Source organism: Aegilops tauschii, chromosome 3, assembly GCF_002575655.3.
Source record: "Aegilops tauschii subsp. strangulata cultivar AL8/78 chromosome 3, Aet v6.0, whole genome shotgun sequence".
Classification (NCBI taxonomy): domain Eukaryota; kingdom Viridiplantae; phylum Streptophyta; class Magnoliopsida; order Poales; family Poaceae; genus Aegilops; species Aegilops tauschii.
In genome coordinates this window covers 523,981,807-523,999,974 of record NC_053037.3, presented here as the reverse complement: position 1 = coordinate 523,999,974, position 18,168 = coordinate 523,981,807, and the positions used below count along the sequence as shown (strand labels likewise).

The following is an 18,168-nucleotide window of genomic DNA, read 5'->3' as shown; positions in this document are numbered from 1 at the left end:
ACGATGTCGGGGATTCAATCAATCCCGTATGCAATTCCCTTTGTCTATCGGTATGTTACTTGCCCGAGATTCGATCGTCGGTATCCGATACCTTGTTCAATCTCGTTACCGGCAAGTCTCTTTACTCGTTCCGTAACTCACATCATCCCGTGATCAACTCCTTGGTCACATTGTGCACATTATGATGATGTCCTACCGAGTGGGCCTAGAGATACCTCTCCGTTTACACGGAGTGAGAAATCCCAGTCTCGATTCGTGCCAACCCAGCAGACACTTTTGGAGATACCTGTAGTGCACCTTCATAGCCACCCAGTTACGTTGTGACGTTTGGTACACCCAAAGCATTCCTACGGTATCCGGGAGTTGCACAATCTCATGGTCTAAGGAAATGATACTTGACATTAGAAAAGCTCTGAGCAAACGAACTACACGATCTTGTGCTAGGCTTAGGATTGGGTCTTGTCCATCACATCATTCTCCTAATGATGTGATCCCGTTATCAACGACATCCAATGTCCATGGTCAGGAAACCGTAACCATCTATTGATCAACGAGCTAGTCAACTAGAGGCTTACTAGGGACATGGTGTTGTCTATGTATCCACACATGTATCTGAGTTTCCTATCAATACAATTGTAGCATGGATAATAAACGATTATCATGAATAAGGAAATATAATAATAACCAATTTATTATTGCCTCTAGGGCATATTTCCAACAGGTGGTGGCGGAGGTTGTCACCGCGGTGAGCCAGCTCGGCATGCTCGGCGATGAGCTCATCCATGGGATGCGAGACGGGATGAGGTGGGTGGATCGGCCTGGCGAGATTTACTCGCATCAGACATGGTAAGGTGGTTGTGGATGGGAGGCAAGCGAGATTTTCTCGAAGTGGATCAATACATGCGTTTAATTGGTGGGGTCAGAGAATCACTACACCGTTGGATTAAAGAAGAATCAACGTTGCATGACCGGTCTGACGAGAAAATTTTGTCAGACTACTGATAAAGAGCGTTTCCCATTAACATATGCATGTTACTAGTGTAAGTTACTACCCATTGTGACTAGTCTTACAGTAGAGGACTGATCTAAAAAAATACAGCAAAGGACCCACCGTCAGCGACGGAAGGGGACGCCAGGTGGTCACCTACCCCACACGGCAGCCTCTCTCCCGCTCCTTGGGTTCTCCGCCTCTAGCTTTTTCTTCGCCCACGGCGGAATAAACAAAAACGATTAATTCGTTTATTGTGGTGACGCGGCAAGCCCACGGACACACCAACAATTCGCCCCTCTCGGTGCTCCCACCCCCACTACTCGCCGGTGATCTGATGGCGGCGGCCGGCGCACCGCCGCCGCGCGCCCTATCCGCGGAGCTGAGGAGGGCTCCGCTCGCCGCGGGCCTCGCGCCGCCGCGGCAGGGGACCAGGGCTCGCGCGTCGTGGCCCCTCCCCCGCCAGGTACTGTTCTTCAGCTGGTTTCGGTGGTCGAATCGTCCTTAATTAGGTTATTACTGGGCCAGTTCGTAGTCCCAGGGGCCGGTGCGCCGTGGAGCTACGGGTACTCGCACTGTCGGCTCGCGTTGCCTATCTGACTGTAGCTAGATGCGAGATTTTGGTGCAATTTTGAGGGCGTGAGGATATACGGCGGCGGGTGGCGATGGACGCAATGTAGATGCGATCAGGGGCAACTGAAGGAATGCGTTTCTGCTTCAAGTGATAGATGCCACATTTCTTACTGTGTGACATATCAATGTCTATGGTTTACTCCATATCCCTGTTTGTGATTGTTCACTACCGCACTAGAGGGTTTAAAATTGCTTGTGTTGATCGAACCTTTTTCATGGACCTCACTGTTTTTATTGTCCGAGAAAACTCAAAAGCCATCTTGACGCGTTGATTATGGCCCTTACCGATATGATTTTTGTGTAATTTTAGTTGTCCATGGCCTATTTAGCGTAGGAGTGAATAATGATACTTGGTAGCTGCAATCTGTGCCGTTGCCATGGCATGCTTAGTAACCAAACAAAATACACGATGAAGTAGGGAACTGCTAAATCAACTTGTAAAAGCAACTAATATTCATAATGTGGAACCTGCATGATCTGTTAATTTGTGCAGCAACTGCTAATTTAACTATCAATTTCTTGCATTTTCACAGACGTTCTGAAATTCAAATCGCGGTTATACAATTTCATTGTTCTGGTTAGATAATGGTTAATTTCTGAACTACACCAACATTCTGAACTTTAATTATGATCTTATGTTTTGTATTGTTAGGAAACTGTTTGTAGTCGTGGCCGGTTGATATCGACCATGTCTAGTTCAAGGTCATTGGCGTGCTCTCCTTGTCGTTGCGCTCAGGTGGCTTTGGCTGACGCAGAGATTGCTTATCAGCCTGAGGCTGAGAAGCATGCTGGAGTTCTGGTAAGGAAGCTTGAAGCTTTGAAATAGTGTGATTAATGGTTCTCACCCAATCCTGATTAATGATTTCTATTCTTTCCCTACAGGCCTATGAACTGGTTCAAGGGAACCTTGTAAGTGTTGCATTCACGTCAGTGATTTATCACTGGTTGTCAAATTGTGTTATATACCCTCCGTCCCAAAAAGCTTGTCTTAGATTTATCTAGAAACGGATGTCTAAGATAAGCTTTTTGGGACGGAGGTAATACTATAATTAGTTGCTTGAAATGTTCTGACGCAATTCAAGTTATTCATAAACATTACCTCAGGTACAATGGAACTCTTTTATGGACAAATCAATACCTGATCCACCAACAGCTGTACTCCTTCATGGCATCCTTGGGAGCGGGAAAAACTGGGGTAAATGAGCATTCTGATTGTCTGAGTTGCGATTTCGGTTCAATTTTACAAATCAGTGAAATGCTTTGACATGTTCTAAAGAAGTTTTGGCTCAATAAAGGATATGAGGTTATATTTAATTAATTATATTTGTCATGAAGGGTCGTTTGCAAAGAGGTTAGCTCAGGAATTTCCAATGTGGCAGGTCAGTACATCTAAAATTCTGCTAATGATCTGAACAACTTCACACTACGGCACCAAAAAAGAAAACTGAATCTGACTTATCTTCCTGAAGTTTCTTTTGGTTGATTTGCGTTGCCACGGTGACTCGGCATCAATTAAGAAAAGAGGATCACACACTGTTGCTTCCACTGCTTTTGACGTTCTAAAGCTGGTTTGTATTTTCTTCTCATAGCTAATTTCTATTTTATCTTCTAATGTCTACACTAAATGTGTTTGGTACACCCAGTATGATTATAAATTTACTATGTAGCTTATTTGGAAGAACATCGTAAAAGAGTGAAAGACTACAAATATTTCTGAGTAATATCTGTCTATATGTGTGTTGTGCATCTAGCTTTATACACTGTGAGGTAGGCACCATTTCAAAGTGCTTAGCGACTTATTAGCATACCTGGCTTTTGATGCCACAGTATATATGTTAACTAGCTTACTTATGGACATTACTTATGACTAGTGAAGCTGTAAGAAACATGGTAACATCACATGTGGATCATATGTTTTTTCTGAAGTATGACTATATGATATAGAATACAGATTAATCTCTGCTGATTTGGAGTAATTGCCATGAAGTGCATGAAGCTGTTGCAAGCAATGCACCTGCTTAAATCGTATTTATTACTGTGTTTTATTTCTCAGTGGAAAATATCTAAGTAGTGTTCACCTTTCACTTTCAGTTCACCTGCCATTTCTTTTATATATCTTACTTATTACCCAATGCTAACTTGTCTAAATACAACAGATAGGGCAACTCAGGTTGTCTCCTCGAGTGTTGGTTGGTCACAGCTTTGGTGGAAAAGGTTTTTCCTGTTCCTTTTTCATCTTCTTATCTGACATGCCATGCACTTCCATAACTGTCCAGCTACCTAATTGTGCTTGCAGTGGCTTTGAGTATGGTAGATCAAGCTGCAAAACCACTTGCCCGTCCTGTCAGGGTAAGCTTAACTACCTTTTCCGTGTTATATGAGTGTGGCAATAATGGAATGCCAACTATTATTAATTATATTTTGAGCTAAATTTCTTATGTGTATTCTGTTCCTTGAAGGTATGGGTTCTTGATGCTACTCCTGGCAAAGTTCGTTCTGGGCTAGATGGCGAAGATCATCCCGTTGAACTTATTGATTTCCTCAGAAGAATGCCTGTGCAGGTTGGCCTTTTAGAACTATCTATGCTTTTATACCGTGGAAGTACATTCTAGTTCTAGTCTGGAAAAGCGTCTTCTTTATGATTCATTATTTGTGTTTTGCCATTGAAAATCCAGGTTAATTCAAAGCAGGAAGTTGTTGATGCTCTAGTTAAAGCAAAGTTTTCTGTGGATGTTGCACGGGTATGCTTGTACATCACCCTTTTGCTGAGATGCCGTTGCTAATTTACTTGATTTTACTGGTCTAAAAGAGCCGCTTGATTTCACTTTATCCAATGAAACAAAAGGCATTTCAGTTCTTTGTTGATTCCTTGTGCAGTGGGTGGCAACAAATCTCCGACGGAGCAGCCCATCAGGATCACGATCTTCTCCAAGCTACTCATGGATATTCAACTTAAATGGCATCTCTGAGATGTACAAGTCATATGAAGATACTAACCTATGGTAAATAATCACCAGTGCCTGCCGAACAATATAAAGTCTGCGAACTGTCGAAGCTAACTGAATGCTTCATGCAGGAGGATTGTAGAGAATGTACCACGCGGGGTACACATTAATTTTCTCAAGGCCGAAAGAAGTTTGCATAGATGGGCTCTTGAAGACCTTCAGAGAATTCATACTGCGGAGGAGGTGGCTGCGGATGAGGCTGGAGGAGTTGAAATGCATGTGCTCGAAGATGCTGGACACTGGGTATGTATGCTGCCTCCCTGTAATCAAGTTTTTTTTTAACTGGGCTATCACCCTTTCCATTACGTAGCATAACGGAAATACAACAGTTTGAAGGCAGGAGACAATAAAGGGGGGAGCGAGTCCAATGCACTGCCAGGAAACCCACCCCGCACGCTCACAATTGAAACATGCACTATGAGGCGAAAACCTGACAGCACCAACTAGGCAACTACAGGAACTATCCAGTAAACCATATAAAGCAGTAGCATATAAGCTCATCCCAAACACAGCTAGAAAACACTGTAGTAAACTATCCAGTACCGCAAAAGCATCGACGGCGAAAGACAGCAGCATTGGGGAGACTCTTCAAGTGGCAGAGCATCCACCCTTCACAGCGTCACAGATCCACATAAGGTTGATGCCATTGGTTCAGAGGAGCTCGGCACCGGTCTTCAGCACATCCTTGTTCCCTTCCTTCTGAATACCTGTCCAGGACATAAAAAAAGTACAGGTCGAAAACACAGTCTCACCCGCAAAAAAAAAGAAAAAAAAAGAAAAGAAAACACAATCTCAAACGGGGTATTAACAAGTGTTCCTTCAAAGGTCGCTTTATTTCTGGCATTCCTGGTTGCCCACACAACAGCAGCAAGCCCAACAGTGAATAGCTCTTCACCACCAGGGCAGAAAGTATAACACGAGGAATAGTATTGCCAGCAATTATCAGGACAAATCTCAGTCCCAAGTGTAACCCCCCACCATTCGCCAAATCACCTTAGCAACCAAGCACCTGAAAAACAAATGTTGAGAAGATTCAGCTTGATTACAAAAGGAGCAAACAGGATTTCGTGGCCACTTCCTAATTTCCATAACTTGTCTGGTCAGAACAACTTTTTGAAACATTTGCCACAGAAAAATTTGAATCTTAAGAAGAAATTATTAATGTCAATACTAGGAACTTTTTGCACCATACAGTCCTGCTCATTGCAAATGTTAAAAAGCACAGGAAAACAATTACTCAAGGGCTGCAGTCCATTAAGAGTATCTTTCCACAATCTAGCAATATCACCAGCTCCTAGTTTAATTTTCCCACCAATCATATAAAGATCTTTCATTTTAAGCAAAGACTTCCAACAGGAGAATCAGAGGATCTAGGCTTAACAGTAGCCACAGTGCAATTAAATACTCCCTCCGCGAGTTAGGAGTAGATATTTAGCTTTAGCAATTTTTTTCCACGACCCATCTTGGAGTAGATATTCCAATTTCCACCACCACCTGACAAGCAAAATAATACTCCTTCCGTCCCATAATATAAGATGTTATTACAACCAATATTATGGGACGGAAGGAGTATTTTGCTTCCTTGAATCCTTAACACCCTCCTTTATTTTTAGATCTAGAAATCCTTGACCATCTGACCAAATGATATCTTTTTTATCCTGTAATCAAGTTATTGCGAGGTTTAACTTTGGATCCACCGTCACCTTTCAGGTTCACGCAGATAACCCTGACGGGCTCTTCAGAATCCTTTCGTCAACCTTCCGCATCGAGACCAGCCTAAGAGGGCGGGAGTGAGGGTACAGAGCTCCAAACGGCACCGCCACATCTCTATTTTAAGCGGGCGGGCCTGCCATGAACAACTATACATATGGATCACATCGCAGTGACTGCTGCATTCCAGTTTTGTAGAGTCGCAAAAGAGAGGTACAGATCAAACTGCGGCGGGCAAGCGACGACGGTGCCGACTGCGATCACCGGCGTGATAGCGCATTCGTTCATTCATTCGTTTCTTCCATGTGCTGATGGCGGACAGCCGGGTGCGGTTATTATGTACTGTAACAGAACCAACATGTAATTATCGATCTCTTCATACACTGGATAAATGAGTCGCTGTACAAATGGCGGAGAACTGGAAGCTACTGTAAGCAGTTTGTAATTAAGGCCGTGCCAGCTGAGTGTGAAGTTTTTTTTTTTTTTTTTTTTGCGGGGAGCGTGTACAGTCTTCGCCGGCGATGACCAGCCAGCGGGCTCTGCCTACTTGTGAGTGCACAAGGGCGGCACGAGGAGCGGCTGCTATCCGACCTGAAAGTCGGTGCTCTTCAACAACGGCGAGCCAGGACCTGGTGGCTCTCCAGAGCAGTCCTGCATGGAAAAGGAGCGAACCAGGACCGCTTCAAAGGTCAAATTAAGCTCAACCGTGCTTGCGTGTGAACAATTGAAAACGTCAGAGCTTACGTCGCGAGGGAAAACGATTTGTAAACGTGCCCGGAGTGGCGAGCCGTGCGTCCGACATCGACGTCTCGGTGTCGGCCTGCCTCAAAACGAGCGCACGCAGACTGCCGTCTTGGTCGCTTGCCACTCAAGCCGATCGCCTTGTCCCTTGTGTAATGGTAGCGGCCATCCTTGATAGTAGAAGTGGAAGAAGAGGATGGTCCGGTTGAAGAATGGGACGGAATTGACCTGACCTTTGCTGCTTTAATTTTGTAACAGCCATGGTTCTGTCTTGGGCGGCAACGGCATGTTTCATGTTGGAGACATGCTCGCCCTGCCCAGCGATGGCTACGCAGTGAGTGCTTCTGCTTTTCATGTCCCGTCGCTGACAAAGCCGACCACCATACAAAAACGGTGCCGAGATGCCACTCAAGTCACAACGGACCAGGAATGAGTTCCTTGAAAAAGGAATAATAGAATGGGTTCTTATTTTATGTTTTTGTCGTGAGAAAATGTCTACAATTAGAGATTAATGTATTAAGCAAACACTAATTGGTAAAAGCTGACCGGATAATCGGCACCGCAATGCTAACTTAGCCGTGGTATCTCTATCTCTACTACTTAAAAAAGAACGTAAGGTTTCATCTTTCACTTTTCTTACCACCTCCTTCTCGTCCAACCTTTCACCTTCCACTAATTTTCCCCGGTGCTCCGCCCCCTTCTGAATTTCAGCAATCAATTTTTTGATAACGTAATAAATCAGATCAACCGCCAGTATATAGCAATAAATTCACGGCCCATAAGTAGATTACTTCTTATGGTAAAACCTATCTACTCCCTCCGATCCAAATTAGAGTATTTGTTTTGCATCAAGATTTGTCTCGTATGATCGTCTTATATTGTGTTAAAAAAATATTTGGTCACGTGACAACGCACGTACTTGACCATGTACTGGTTGTACTACTACCTCCATTCTGGTTTATTGGTCCCCAATGTATTTTGTGTCAAATTTTGACCATGGATTTAATTAACAAAACGTTCGTGCATGTCACCAAAAATTATATCACTATGTTTAAATACGAATCCAACAATAAAACGATATAATTTATGTTGATATGTATTGACATTTTATTAGTTAAATATTTGATCAAAATTTGGCACAAATTACAAAGAGGACCAATAAATCAGGACTAGCAACTTTTTAGCTAAAAGTCAATCCCATTAATTCTCCAAACTAATATCGTGGAACTTGAGACGGCAGCCTGTAACTGCGATGGAGAAGAGGGTTCCCCACAGAATCTGATGGCGACTTGGGGAGCCTACCACCACATGCGTGTTCATACGATCGATACTACGACCATAAAAAATGGTTTGACCCTTTGAAGATTTTGACCCCGTTGCTCCCATGCCGACCACAAATATCACCACACGGCTGTATTAGTACTGCTGCTCACAGCTCACAAGGTCAAACTCAAAGCCGATTCGATCCTTCCGCATGCAGGGTCAACTCGTTTTGTGGGTTGACCTCTCACTCGTATATAAGCGCGTGGTACGTGGTACGTTCACTTGGAAGCTCGGCCGTGCGTTGAGAAAGAGGCGAGGTCAGAGGCTCGGAAGGTGGTCAGCCAGCCATGAGCAGCGCGGAGGCGTCGGCGGCGAGGGGCGGCGAGGAGGAGCGGTGCCGGTACAAGGGCGTGCGGCGGCGGCGGTGGGGGAAGTGGGTGTCGGAGATCCGGGTGCCCGGCACGCGGGAGCGCCTGTGGCTGGGCTCCTACGCCACGCCCGAGGCCGCCGCCGTCGCGCACGACACGGCCGTCTACTTCCTCCGCGGCGGCTCCCTCTCCGGCAACGGCGCCGCTGGGCTCAACTTCCCGGAGCGTGCGGCCGCCGCGTACGGTGCCGGCTCCGTGGCGCCCCTCTCGCCGCGGTCCGTGCAGAGCGTGGCGTCCGACGCGGGCATGGCCGCCGACGCGCAGCTCGTGGCGGCGCGGGACGGCGTGCCCAGGCAGCACTACGCGGAGGCGCGCGCCGGCGCTGGCACCGCGCAGGGCGGCGCGAACGCGGAGCTCCAGCACGACGGCGCGTATGCGTACACGTATACGGGGGACGGCGGGGACACCACTGGCGGTGGCGGTGGTACCAGTAGGGAGCAGCTTGTCTCCGGGGAGCTCAGCGTCGACGACATGGAGATATTGATGTAAAATTGAGCATACACGAACACCGGTAGTACTACGTAGAATTAGCTGATGCAATAAAGATCGAACACAGGTCGCAGTTGGCAAGGTTGAACCGTTTGAAATTCGGAAACAGTTCCGCGCACACGTCCGATATGAAATGATTACTACCTGTTGACATTTGAAATTGGCGAGGCATGTAGCCACTGCGTATGCAGCAGTGAGTGGCGACAGTGCTCGTGTGCATGGCCACCGGCACGTAGGCGAAGCCCCGCTTGGGTGATTGATGAATGGCGCTGCGGCCGGGCCCAGGTTGACCAGGCCAGCTGGCATTGAATGCTGAGGCTCTTCTTTCTCTGAGCTGCGGACCGATCGAGACCGGTCAATGACTAGCAACCCTTTTCGCCTCCCTGCCAGTGCCAAGGGAGGATGGGTCAGAGCATTGAGCATGCTTAATTTAATGTCAAAATTTTCCTTTGCTAATGTTTGGTCAAAGCTAAAAAGTTAGCTATCACTTGATGTCAATTTTTTTTTGAAGGTTGGGAATTGCCAAATGTTGTCCTTGTCAACACATTGTCAGGCCGGCGCGGGGGCTTGTGTGGCCGTGCAGCGGGGTGGTGGCTCTGCAATATGGCCATGCTCCGGTGGCGCTAGGAAGGCTCAACTATCTCTGTTGCGGGTATCGACGGCCCCGGTGTGGCGTCGTAGTGCGGGGAGGGCTGCAGCTAGTAGAGGCTTGGGTGGTCAGCTGGTTCAGGGTAGTAGAGTGCCCACAAACGGGCGAGAATCTTGCCTCTGGACCATGGTCGGAGTCGGCAAGACGATGTCTACAGACGTCGTGTCCTTCATGAAGTCGTTGTTGTATTGTGTACCTATTCTTCAATGTACTCCCTCCGTTAGTGATCTAAACGCTCTTATATTAGTTTACATAGGGAGTATGCTCTATGCAAAACCTCGGATCCAGGCTCCTAGACCGGAATATGGTGACGCGTCTTGCGCCGTTCCTCTCATTGGAGGCTTCGTCTTTGGAGCTGGCCTATCAAAGAGATCCATGGATGGTGATTTTTCCACATGGTGGCGTTGCAATTTGTTTGGCAACAACAATGCTTGTGAGAGGAGTTGGGTCGTGACTTGTCCTTTCGATGCCGTCATTCCGATGAACCTTTTGGATGTGCCTCTGTTGTTTCTCACCTTGATGCGAAGAAGTTGAAGTTGTGTGATGATATTACGACGCACAGTCATATTACTGTGTGCATCATAATGTTTTAGAGGCCGGAAGCTTGACCTTCCCTTTCGGAAGAAAGAAAAAGCACGGTGTGCGGTTATGGTTGTAAGTTGTAATGACTTTCGTAAGCCTACCAAGTCTCTTTCAAACTGAAATACAACAAACGGTGACGAACCTCCCCTCCCTGCGTCAAGTTCACTAAAAAAATATTCGAATATAGTAGTTCATTTGTTCTTAAATATAAGACGAGGTACTCTCTTTGATCCGAATTAATTGATGCAACATTGTATAGATGTTGCGCAATAAATTCAGATCAGTGTGTTACAGGAGCATATATTGTAACCTGCACTATTGATTCTCAATTCCTTGCCGACTTTTTATCCTAGTTACGCTCAACTTCTTGCTACGCACGTTGTGAGGCGGTGCCAGATTTTACCCAACTTGGTTTTGGAGCTGGCTGCAGGTTCCGCTGACGAGACAAGGTCGACGTACGTGCATGTCTGCGGGTGAGGTCGGCCCCGAGTTCTCGACCACTAACACACACACACACACACACACACACACACACACACACACATTCATGAGGGGGCCGTCCTCGCAGATCGCAATGCAAGAGAAAAAAGAGAGAACGCGTTCAGATCTGACGGCTGGAATCGATCGTCATACGAATCCCCCTCCTAATTACGTCAGCTGGCCTGGGTGGACACTGGACAGGACTCTAGTCTGGGTTCTAGAATCTAGAGGGAGAGCGATAACAACCTGACGCAGTAAAAACTTTCGCCGAGACGGGTGGCTGGATTGAACAGTTGAACGGTCGCTGTGTCAAAAAAAAGAAGAACAGTTGAACGGTCGCCACTCAGGTCACTAGCACTGCGTTGCGTTGTGCATCCCAGACCAGCTGAACAGTTAGAACCGTTGCCCAATTCCGCTGTGCCGTGAGCATTTGAAAAGTTCTTCAGAGCATCGCCGCGACGAAACACCACCACCTGACCTGGCACTGTAGATTGTTCCTGCCGTCAATAAGCACCTGCTCGGCTGCTCGCCACGTGCGTAGACGCTATCCCATGGTTGACTACAGTTTGAACAAAACGAGAAGCATTTTTTTACGCGAAATGAGAGGCTTCAGAGTGTGACCAGAGCGCCATACATATTTGGCCTGGCGAATTGACGTGTTGGATCCCAAAGAAACCCTTTGTGCCTTGTGCATTCTGATCGGTATCACCATCACCCCCGACTTTGTGCCCGACGCGTCTGGGTAATCACAGTCAATCAATGGATGATTCTAACCAAAAACGAAAAAAGTCAATCTACGGATGGTTCTAAATAAAAAAAGAAAAGGTCAACCAATGCCCAGTGGATAGTCGGCCACTACAGGGACAAAGCATATCTATCTACCGGTGCCGGAATTTCTCACACATCACAGGGCGTCAAGGTGAGTTGTACTGCTAGGGCTGCCACAATTAATATGGATCGGAGGGGGTATACGACAGAGGCAGGCAGGAGCGCAGGTACATACCCACTGCTATGCTTTATACCCTTCTTTTCACGCCCAAAACATTCTAAAAAGATTGTGCACCCACCAACAGCAAACGTATTATTGATCATAGCGCCACGAAAACAAAAACAGTCTCCGCACGTGACGAACAGGACAGTGACCAGACGAGATTACTCAAATTATGTACAAATCGAACAACAACAGAGTTTGCTGCAAACCGTGCCTGAGCCGCAACATACCCGAGTTCACGCGCCATCTTCCTTCGGTTTCTGACTCAGCTCCGCGTACTGGCCTCCCATCAGCTGCAGCACCTCGCTCCACAGGCAAGAAGGGTCCGTCGTCAGCGCGTCGGTGATCAGGCCCGAGCTGCAGGAGGTGACGACCCAGTACCCCGCGTCGATCTCGCTCAGCAGCTGGTCGTGGTCCCAGGCGGAGTACCCGACGTAGAACTTGAGGTCATCAGGGCTGAGCGCCCCGTTCTTCATCAGGTGACCGACCTTCTGCAGGTCCGTTCTGAAACCGAAGCACACGCCCGGGGCTACCTCCTCGAACCCCTTGATGGGCCTGCCTTCGTTGGTCCTCATCAGGAATATGCTCATGTCGACGGGGCCTCCGAAGAAGAGGGAGCAGTCGCCGAAAGGCGTCGCCTGGTCGCGGAAGGATGGGTTCACGTGTTTCATCTTCGTGTAGAGTGGCCGGTTCAGGATGACGCCGAATGGACCGTCATAGGCGTCTCTCGAACCTAGTTTGAGGAGGAGGATGACGGTTCTTTCAAAGGTACCGTTCCCGTCAAGCTCTTCCGTGGCGACCAGCACACAGCCAGACTCTGGCGCAGAAATAGAATGGGCCCATTTCCGAGGAAGACAGTGTACTGGTCCATCGAATGATGTTTGTGGTAGTGTATTTACATCGACTGCTTGCTCCTGATATGAAGACATGATGAAGAATTAATTAGGAACAATATTATAGGGAAGATCAACAAGAGATTAGCTCAACTAAATGAGCACTACTAAGTAGCAGGCAGAGACAGAACAAATTTTGTATTCAGTGTACAGTTATGACAAAAGTCAAAACTGAAAATTTTCAGGACAGGCAAAATAAGGCAATGTTTTTGTACTAGAAATAGCACACTGAAATCCTTGTTACACTACATCATGGAAATGCTATAGCCTTGTGATGTTGAAAGGTGAAGAAATTAAACTCCTATTCTACCGCCAGGAAGTTTAACATGAATAAGACTCGTAGTGAGAACCTTTAAGACCAATGTCAAGAGCGAGTTGCAGACATATTCTGACATAGTTGAGAGTGTACGTTGACATACTTTCTGGATAGGTCATAGTTGAGAGCATAATCTCAACACCCCCCCAGAAAAAAGAAAAGACGAGAATACTTTCAAACTAGGATTAAAAGTTACTCTAGAATATTTGGAACAAAATGTGTGTTATGGACAATCCAATGCACACTTTGCTCTTCTTAACTTTCCAAGCTCTCACAGAGCTCTTCTCAAGTATGACATTGGATGATCGCACAGGCTAACTGAACCTACACAACTGCACTCTCTCGAATAGGATGCCAATTAATTAATATAATGAAGAAAAATATATTTCTAGCTAATCCATCGCAGTCTTAAAGTGTAGTCAGTCAAGGTTATCCCAGTTAGGCGATTACCAAAAAATCACTTAAAGGGACAATGTTCAATACCTAGCATGAGTGGAATTTATAAAGCAAGATCACTTACTTTCCAGTTTCCACATACTGAGTTCATACAAGATAATGGAGAGAGTTTTTCAGAAATAAATAACGGAGAGCAACAGTTGGAATAAACTAGTCCAAAAGGATTGGACTTACCGACTTTGGAATCACAAAGCTTGCTCTGACATCTCGCCAATATGACAGGTTGCTTGGTACATACATGGTGTCACTGGATTTCAGTTCGCCATGATTTTGGCTTACTGCATCGGCATCATCATCTCCAATGGGAGTAGATGCATCACCTTTTCCTGCATTGAGAAACCACAATTCTATACATCCTTTAGATAGTTTATTATCAATCCAGTCTAGTTGGTTGCATAAGCATTGTAATATTGTACTACTATGTACCCACAACCGAATAAACATCAAACCAAACTTACTATGCTGATTCACCTACACAACGCGCAGTTGGGAAAATTAGATCATCGAACAACCATAAGTCCAGTATCTCTCAATCCAAACCACTCGAGTAAACAAGCATTTCAACCCCAATAGCTTACCCACCATCGCAGCAAGAACCTCACCGAGACAGCCAGGCATAAGTGTTTCATCATTCTATTACTGTCACCAATTTCAATATTTCACCGTTACTTACACCGACCCCTGACGCCAATACGACACGTTCCTAATTCGACAACTGTTTCATGGCCCGACTGTAACGATCACGGAAAGGGGGCAACCAAAATCGCGCTTTGCGCGGTCGTATCACCTCGACCCGCATCGAATCGACAAAAGGTCTGACCACCTCCCGCATAGAATTCGCGCAGAGATCCCCACCTTTCCACTAGAATCGCACAAACAGAGCATGGAAACTCGCAGTATCAGAATTTACCGGAAGAGGAGGGCTTGCTCTTGGGGTCGTCCCCGTCGCGGCCGTTCCTGCTCTTCTTCCCCGACGCGCTCACCGCCAGCTTGGGCCACCGCGCCGGCTGCCGCCTCCTCCCGATCTCCCCGGCGGGGAGGGGCGCCCAGGTCGCCGGCGGGTGGCGCCGCGGCGCGAGGAAGGAGGGCCCGGCGGCCTTCAAGTTGAGGGCCCGCATGTCCATGGTCGCGGGGGCGGGTGGGTGGCTCGGCCTTGGGGTCCGTCGGAGCGGAAATATTTAGATCGCGAGAAAGAGAGTGCTCGAGGGCGGAGCTTAACCGGGGTCCGGGGGCTCGACCGTGGGTCCCGGGTGACAGCGAGGGTGGTTGCTCATTCCGGTGGCGCCTCAGCGGCGTACGTGTCCCGGTGACAGGGACTCGGGGCCAGGGAGGGTGGGGTGGTTGCTTGGTAAACGTTGATCTCTGATTTGCTGTGACGTTGTAGGACTGGACTGGACAGGACGATAAATGCATGGATACTGAAATACAGTACTGAAATGTGGCTCTCTCTTCCATTAATAAGCAGGTGGTTCAACAGGAATTGGATGAAACGACGCTGTTATGTTTTAGTACTAATAGAAATAGTGAAGCATCATGGCAACTTAGCAGTAGGGCTGCAGGAAAAAGCTCGAGGCGTGAGCCGCTTGAAATCGACTCGTATTTTCGTTCGACTTGGAAAAAAATGAGCTGAGTATGAACACTTTATGTGTTCGATCCAGAAATAAGCTTGCTCAATTTTAGCTCGATATCATATAAGTATATTAAGCAACCTTTTTATTACGGAAAAACTTTCAATCTATTCATCTTCAATCATGATAGTACAGCGAACACTAGAAATAATAAAAATTACATCTAGGTCCGTAGGCCACCTAGCGACGACTACAAACACTGAAGCGAGCCGAAGGCGCGCCGCTGTCATCGCCCCTCCCTCACCGGAGCCGGGCAAACCTTGTTGTAGTAGACAGTCGGGAAATCGTCGTGCTAAGGTCCCATAGAACCAACGCACCAGAACAGCAACCGCCGCGGATGAAGAGGATCAAAAGGACCCAACCTGAAGACACACGAACGAAGACGAACGACGAACAGATCCGAGCAAATCCACCAAAGACAGATCCGCCGGAGACACACCTCCACACGCCCACCGATGATGCTACATGCATCACCGGAACGGGGACTAGACGGAAGACCTTTATTCCATCTTCATGGAGCCGCCGCCGTCTCGCCTTCCTGAGCAGGACACAAACCCTAACAAAGCTCGAAAAAAGATATGAAAACGGAGCCCTCCCACCGACAAGGGCCGAGATCCACTCCGCCTCCATGGCCCTAAGGCCACCGGAGACGGGACGGACCGGCGCCGGTGGGAGGCAAAGAACCCTAGTTTTGGGGAGGCGGCGGCTGGCGACGTTGGAGGCGAGTATATTAAACAACCTTCATCTCTATTACAAAGAATTGGGATCATTTATCGCCATATATATATTGTGTATGATTTTTTTCTTTTCATTTTACCTACTAGCAAACATGAAAATTAAGCGTGAAGAAAATTTAGCCTTAATATGATACATGGCCAGCAAATGCGTTCAATATCTTGTAGTTCTGGCCAAAGTTTGAGAGCAGACTAGCCTTCATTATTTTTACTTTTGTTAGTACTTGCTAGCTCATCCATGATCTCTTGTTATTAAATAGTACTCCTTCTGTTTCTATATCGATTACATAAGGATCTATATAGACATATTTTAGAGTGTAGATTCACTCATTTTGCTTCGTATGTAGTTCACGTTGTGATATCTAAAAAGACATATATTTAGAAACGGAGATAGTAGTCTTCAGTCGAGAAAGAAGAAGTCGAATTTTATAGTGATATTTTATGTTGTGGCTTATCTTGTTTTCAAGTTTACCTTAAATTATTTTAGAACTTATCTTATTAAGCTCGAAACTAGCTCGAGATCGTTACAAATTGAGCACGAGTCACTTTCTACAGCTCAACCTTTAGCATCGCTAATTCTAAGCTCGCCCGAATTCCAGTATGAGTTGACTGAGCCTAGTCCAACTCGCTCGAACTCGATTTGTTTACAACCCTAGTCAGCAGAGGGGAGGGGGAGGTGGGGACAAGCTCGGCGAAGAGTGAAACTATAGAGATGAAACCGACCCGGGGCGTCAGCACCCCTCTGCCGCCATCGCCGAACGTCCCTATTCAGTGTTGGCAAATATTGTACGCATCGACGGAGAGGAAAAGAGTAGCACGTGACGGCGGAGTGACACGGAGACACGGGGGTGGTCATCGATTTGGAAGCATCTTTGTCCAGGTTACAAGAAAAAAAGGAGGAGTTGTGTGCCTCGTGTAGAGACGAAGAAAAAAAGGTGCTCCCGGCGGGGCTCGAACCCGCGACCTTCGGCTCATAAGACCAACGCTCTAACCAACTGAGCTACGGGAGCTCTTGCTTCCTGAATATAAATCGAATTAATATATTCTGTACAACTCAACTTCAGGAAGCGTTTTCCAAGGAGAAACAGAAAGGGGAGTGACGCGCGGATATGGATCGAGTTCGTCTTTTTTTTTTGGACGGGAAGGCCTTTATGGCTAGCTATATTAATTTTAAATAACAGTCACGTCATCTGCTAGCGAACTAGCAATAAAATCGGGAGGCTCTTCCAACCACAAAGACGGAGGGTTAGACCGTCCACGTTGAGCTAACACATGCGCTATTATATTAGATTCTCTATTACAATGTTCTATAGTAATCTTTCCGAAATCCGCCAACATATTACGACAGTCATCTATAACCGGAGCCGCCACCATAGAGTGTCCTTCATTCCGAATCAGAGAATTCACCACCACAATATTATCCATCTGCACCACAAAATTAGTACACCCAATTCTTTGCAGAAGCTTGAGTCCCTCGAGTAAAGAGGCTGCTTCTGCCGAGACTACATCAGCAACATATGCCAAAGCAGTTGTAGATGCACCAATGAAACCTCCTCGATGATCTCGGACAACCACGCCACACGCACCCGAGTGATCTTCATCTGAGACAGATGCGTCAACATTCAAAACAATCTGTCCTGACAGTTTTTTGCCCCAGTTATTGAGACGTGTTGTAGCAGGTTGCTTTCCTACAGCTCTTACGAAATTCAATGTCAGCGCATGGATCGCCGGGGCTGTACCGTGAGGCGGTTGCACTTCTTCTCCTCGGACATATTGCCGACGTTGCCACCAAAGATACCAGCGTTGTCGCAATCAGTTCAGGTAGTTCAATTGTATCCATGTATGGTCTCTGAATGGACCTATCACACAGTAGGAAATCAATAATCCTTGCTCCCGATCTGTCCACAAGTGTTGCATCGGCAATGTCATTGTAAATTCCCAGTGCCGTCCATACTGCTCTTGCACGCTCACATTTGAAAAGCATATGACATATATCTTCGCACCCCAGCTTACATACTGGGCACTGTGAGCTTGTACCAATATGTCGGTTTGCGAGAACACCCGAACACGGAATCACATTATGTAAACAACGCCATAGAAAAATCTTTACCTTCCCTGGAAGTCTTAAACTCCAAAGCTTTTTCCAAACAGGGTGCGGACATGAACCACTCATCTCTCCCTG

General features: G+C 46.7%; 3 protein-coding genes and 1 non-coding gene across 5 annotated transcripts; 2 read left to right on the top strand and 2 right to left on the bottom strand.

The window, feature by feature from the left end:
- Window positions 1-1,223: 1,223 nt before the first annotated feature.
- On the top strand, window positions 1,224-6,785 carry LOC109781422 (uncharacterized). The gene is made up of 13 exons (XM_020340026.4): window positions 1,224-1,454; window positions 2,274-2,420; window positions 2,504-2,530; window positions 2,726-2,816; window positions 2,957-3,000; window positions 3,091-3,189; window positions 3,778-3,835; window positions 3,918-3,970; window positions 4,081-4,182; window positions 4,297-4,362; window positions 4,499-4,623; window positions 4,698-4,869; window positions 6,337-6,785. Exons 1-13 carry the CDS (start codon window positions 1,326-1,328, stop codon window positions 6,418-6,420), a joined length of 1,197 nt encoding a protein of 398 aa, XP_020195615.1. The 5' UTR covers window positions 1,224-1,325; the 3' UTR covers window positions 6,421-6,785.
- A 1,416-nt stretch (window positions 6,786-8,201) lies between these two features.
- LOC109781433 (ethylene-responsive transcription factor ERF020-like) lies at window positions 8,202-9,417 on the top strand. The gene has a single exon (XM_020340035.3). The coding sequence runs from the start codon at window positions 8,688-8,690 to the stop codon at window positions 9,255-9,257; it is 570 nt and encodes a 189-aa protein (XP_020195624.1). The 5' UTR covers window positions 8,202-8,687; the 3' UTR covers window positions 9,258-9,417.
- A 2,547-nt stretch (window positions 9,418-11,964) lies between these two features.
- Window positions 11,965-14,832, bottom strand: LOC109781409 (uncharacterized). 2 transcript variants are annotated; one of them, XM_020340015.4, is made up of 3 exons: window positions 14,535-14,832; window positions 13,799-13,950; window positions 11,965-12,873 (listed from the first exon to the last, which is right to left on the bottom strand). In XM_020340015.4, exons 1-3 carry the CDS (start codon window positions 14,746-14,748, stop codon window positions 12,196-12,198), a joined length of 1,044 nt encoding a protein of 347 aa, XP_020195604.1. In that variant the 5' UTR covers window positions 14,749-14,832; the 3' UTR covers window positions 11,965-12,195. The 2 variants fall into 2 exon arrangements, with proteins under 2 accessions (XP_020195604.1, XP_020195600.1); XM_020340011.4 differs by having other exon boundaries at window positions 13,799-13,971; window positions 14,535-14,820.
- A 2,090-nt stretch (window positions 14,833-16,922) lies between these two features.
- On the bottom strand, window positions 16,923-16,996 carry TRNAI-UAU (transfer RNA isoleucine (anticodon UAU)). Its single transcript has one exon. It is a non-coding gene; the product is annotated as a tRNA-Ile (tRNA).
- Between the last annotated feature and the right edge of the window lie 1,172 nt (window positions 16,997-18,168).

Coding starts and splice junctions, on each gene's coding strand:
- LOC109781422 (XM_020340026.4), top strand. CDS start 1,326: ATGGCGGCGGCCGGCGCACCGCCGCCGCGCGCCCTATCCGCGGAGCTG. Junction 3,001..3,090: donor AGGAATTTCCAATGTGGCAG/GTCAGTACATCT, acceptor ATCTTCCTGAAG/TTTCTTTTGGTTGATTTGCG. Junction 3,836..3,917: donor TCACAGCTTTGGTGGAAAAG/GTTTTTCCTGTT, acceptor TTGTGCTTGCAG/TGGCTTTGAGTATGGTAGAT.
- LOC109781433 (XM_020340035.3), top strand. CDS start 8,688: ATGAGCAGCGCGGAGGCGTCGGCGGCGAGGGGCGGCGAGGAGGAGCGG.
- LOC109781409 (XM_020340011.4), bottom strand. CDS start 14,748: ATGGACATGCGGGCCCTCAACTTGAAGGCCGCCGGGCCCTCCTTCCTC. Junction 13,972..14,534: donor GAGCAAGCCCTCCTCTTCCG/GTAAATTCTGAT, acceptor AAGGATGTATAG/AATTGTGGTTTCTCAATGCA. Junction 12,874..13,798: donor GCTTTGTGATTCCAAAGTCG/GTAAGTCCAATC, acceptor TCTTCATATCAG/GAGCAAGCAGTCGATGTAAA.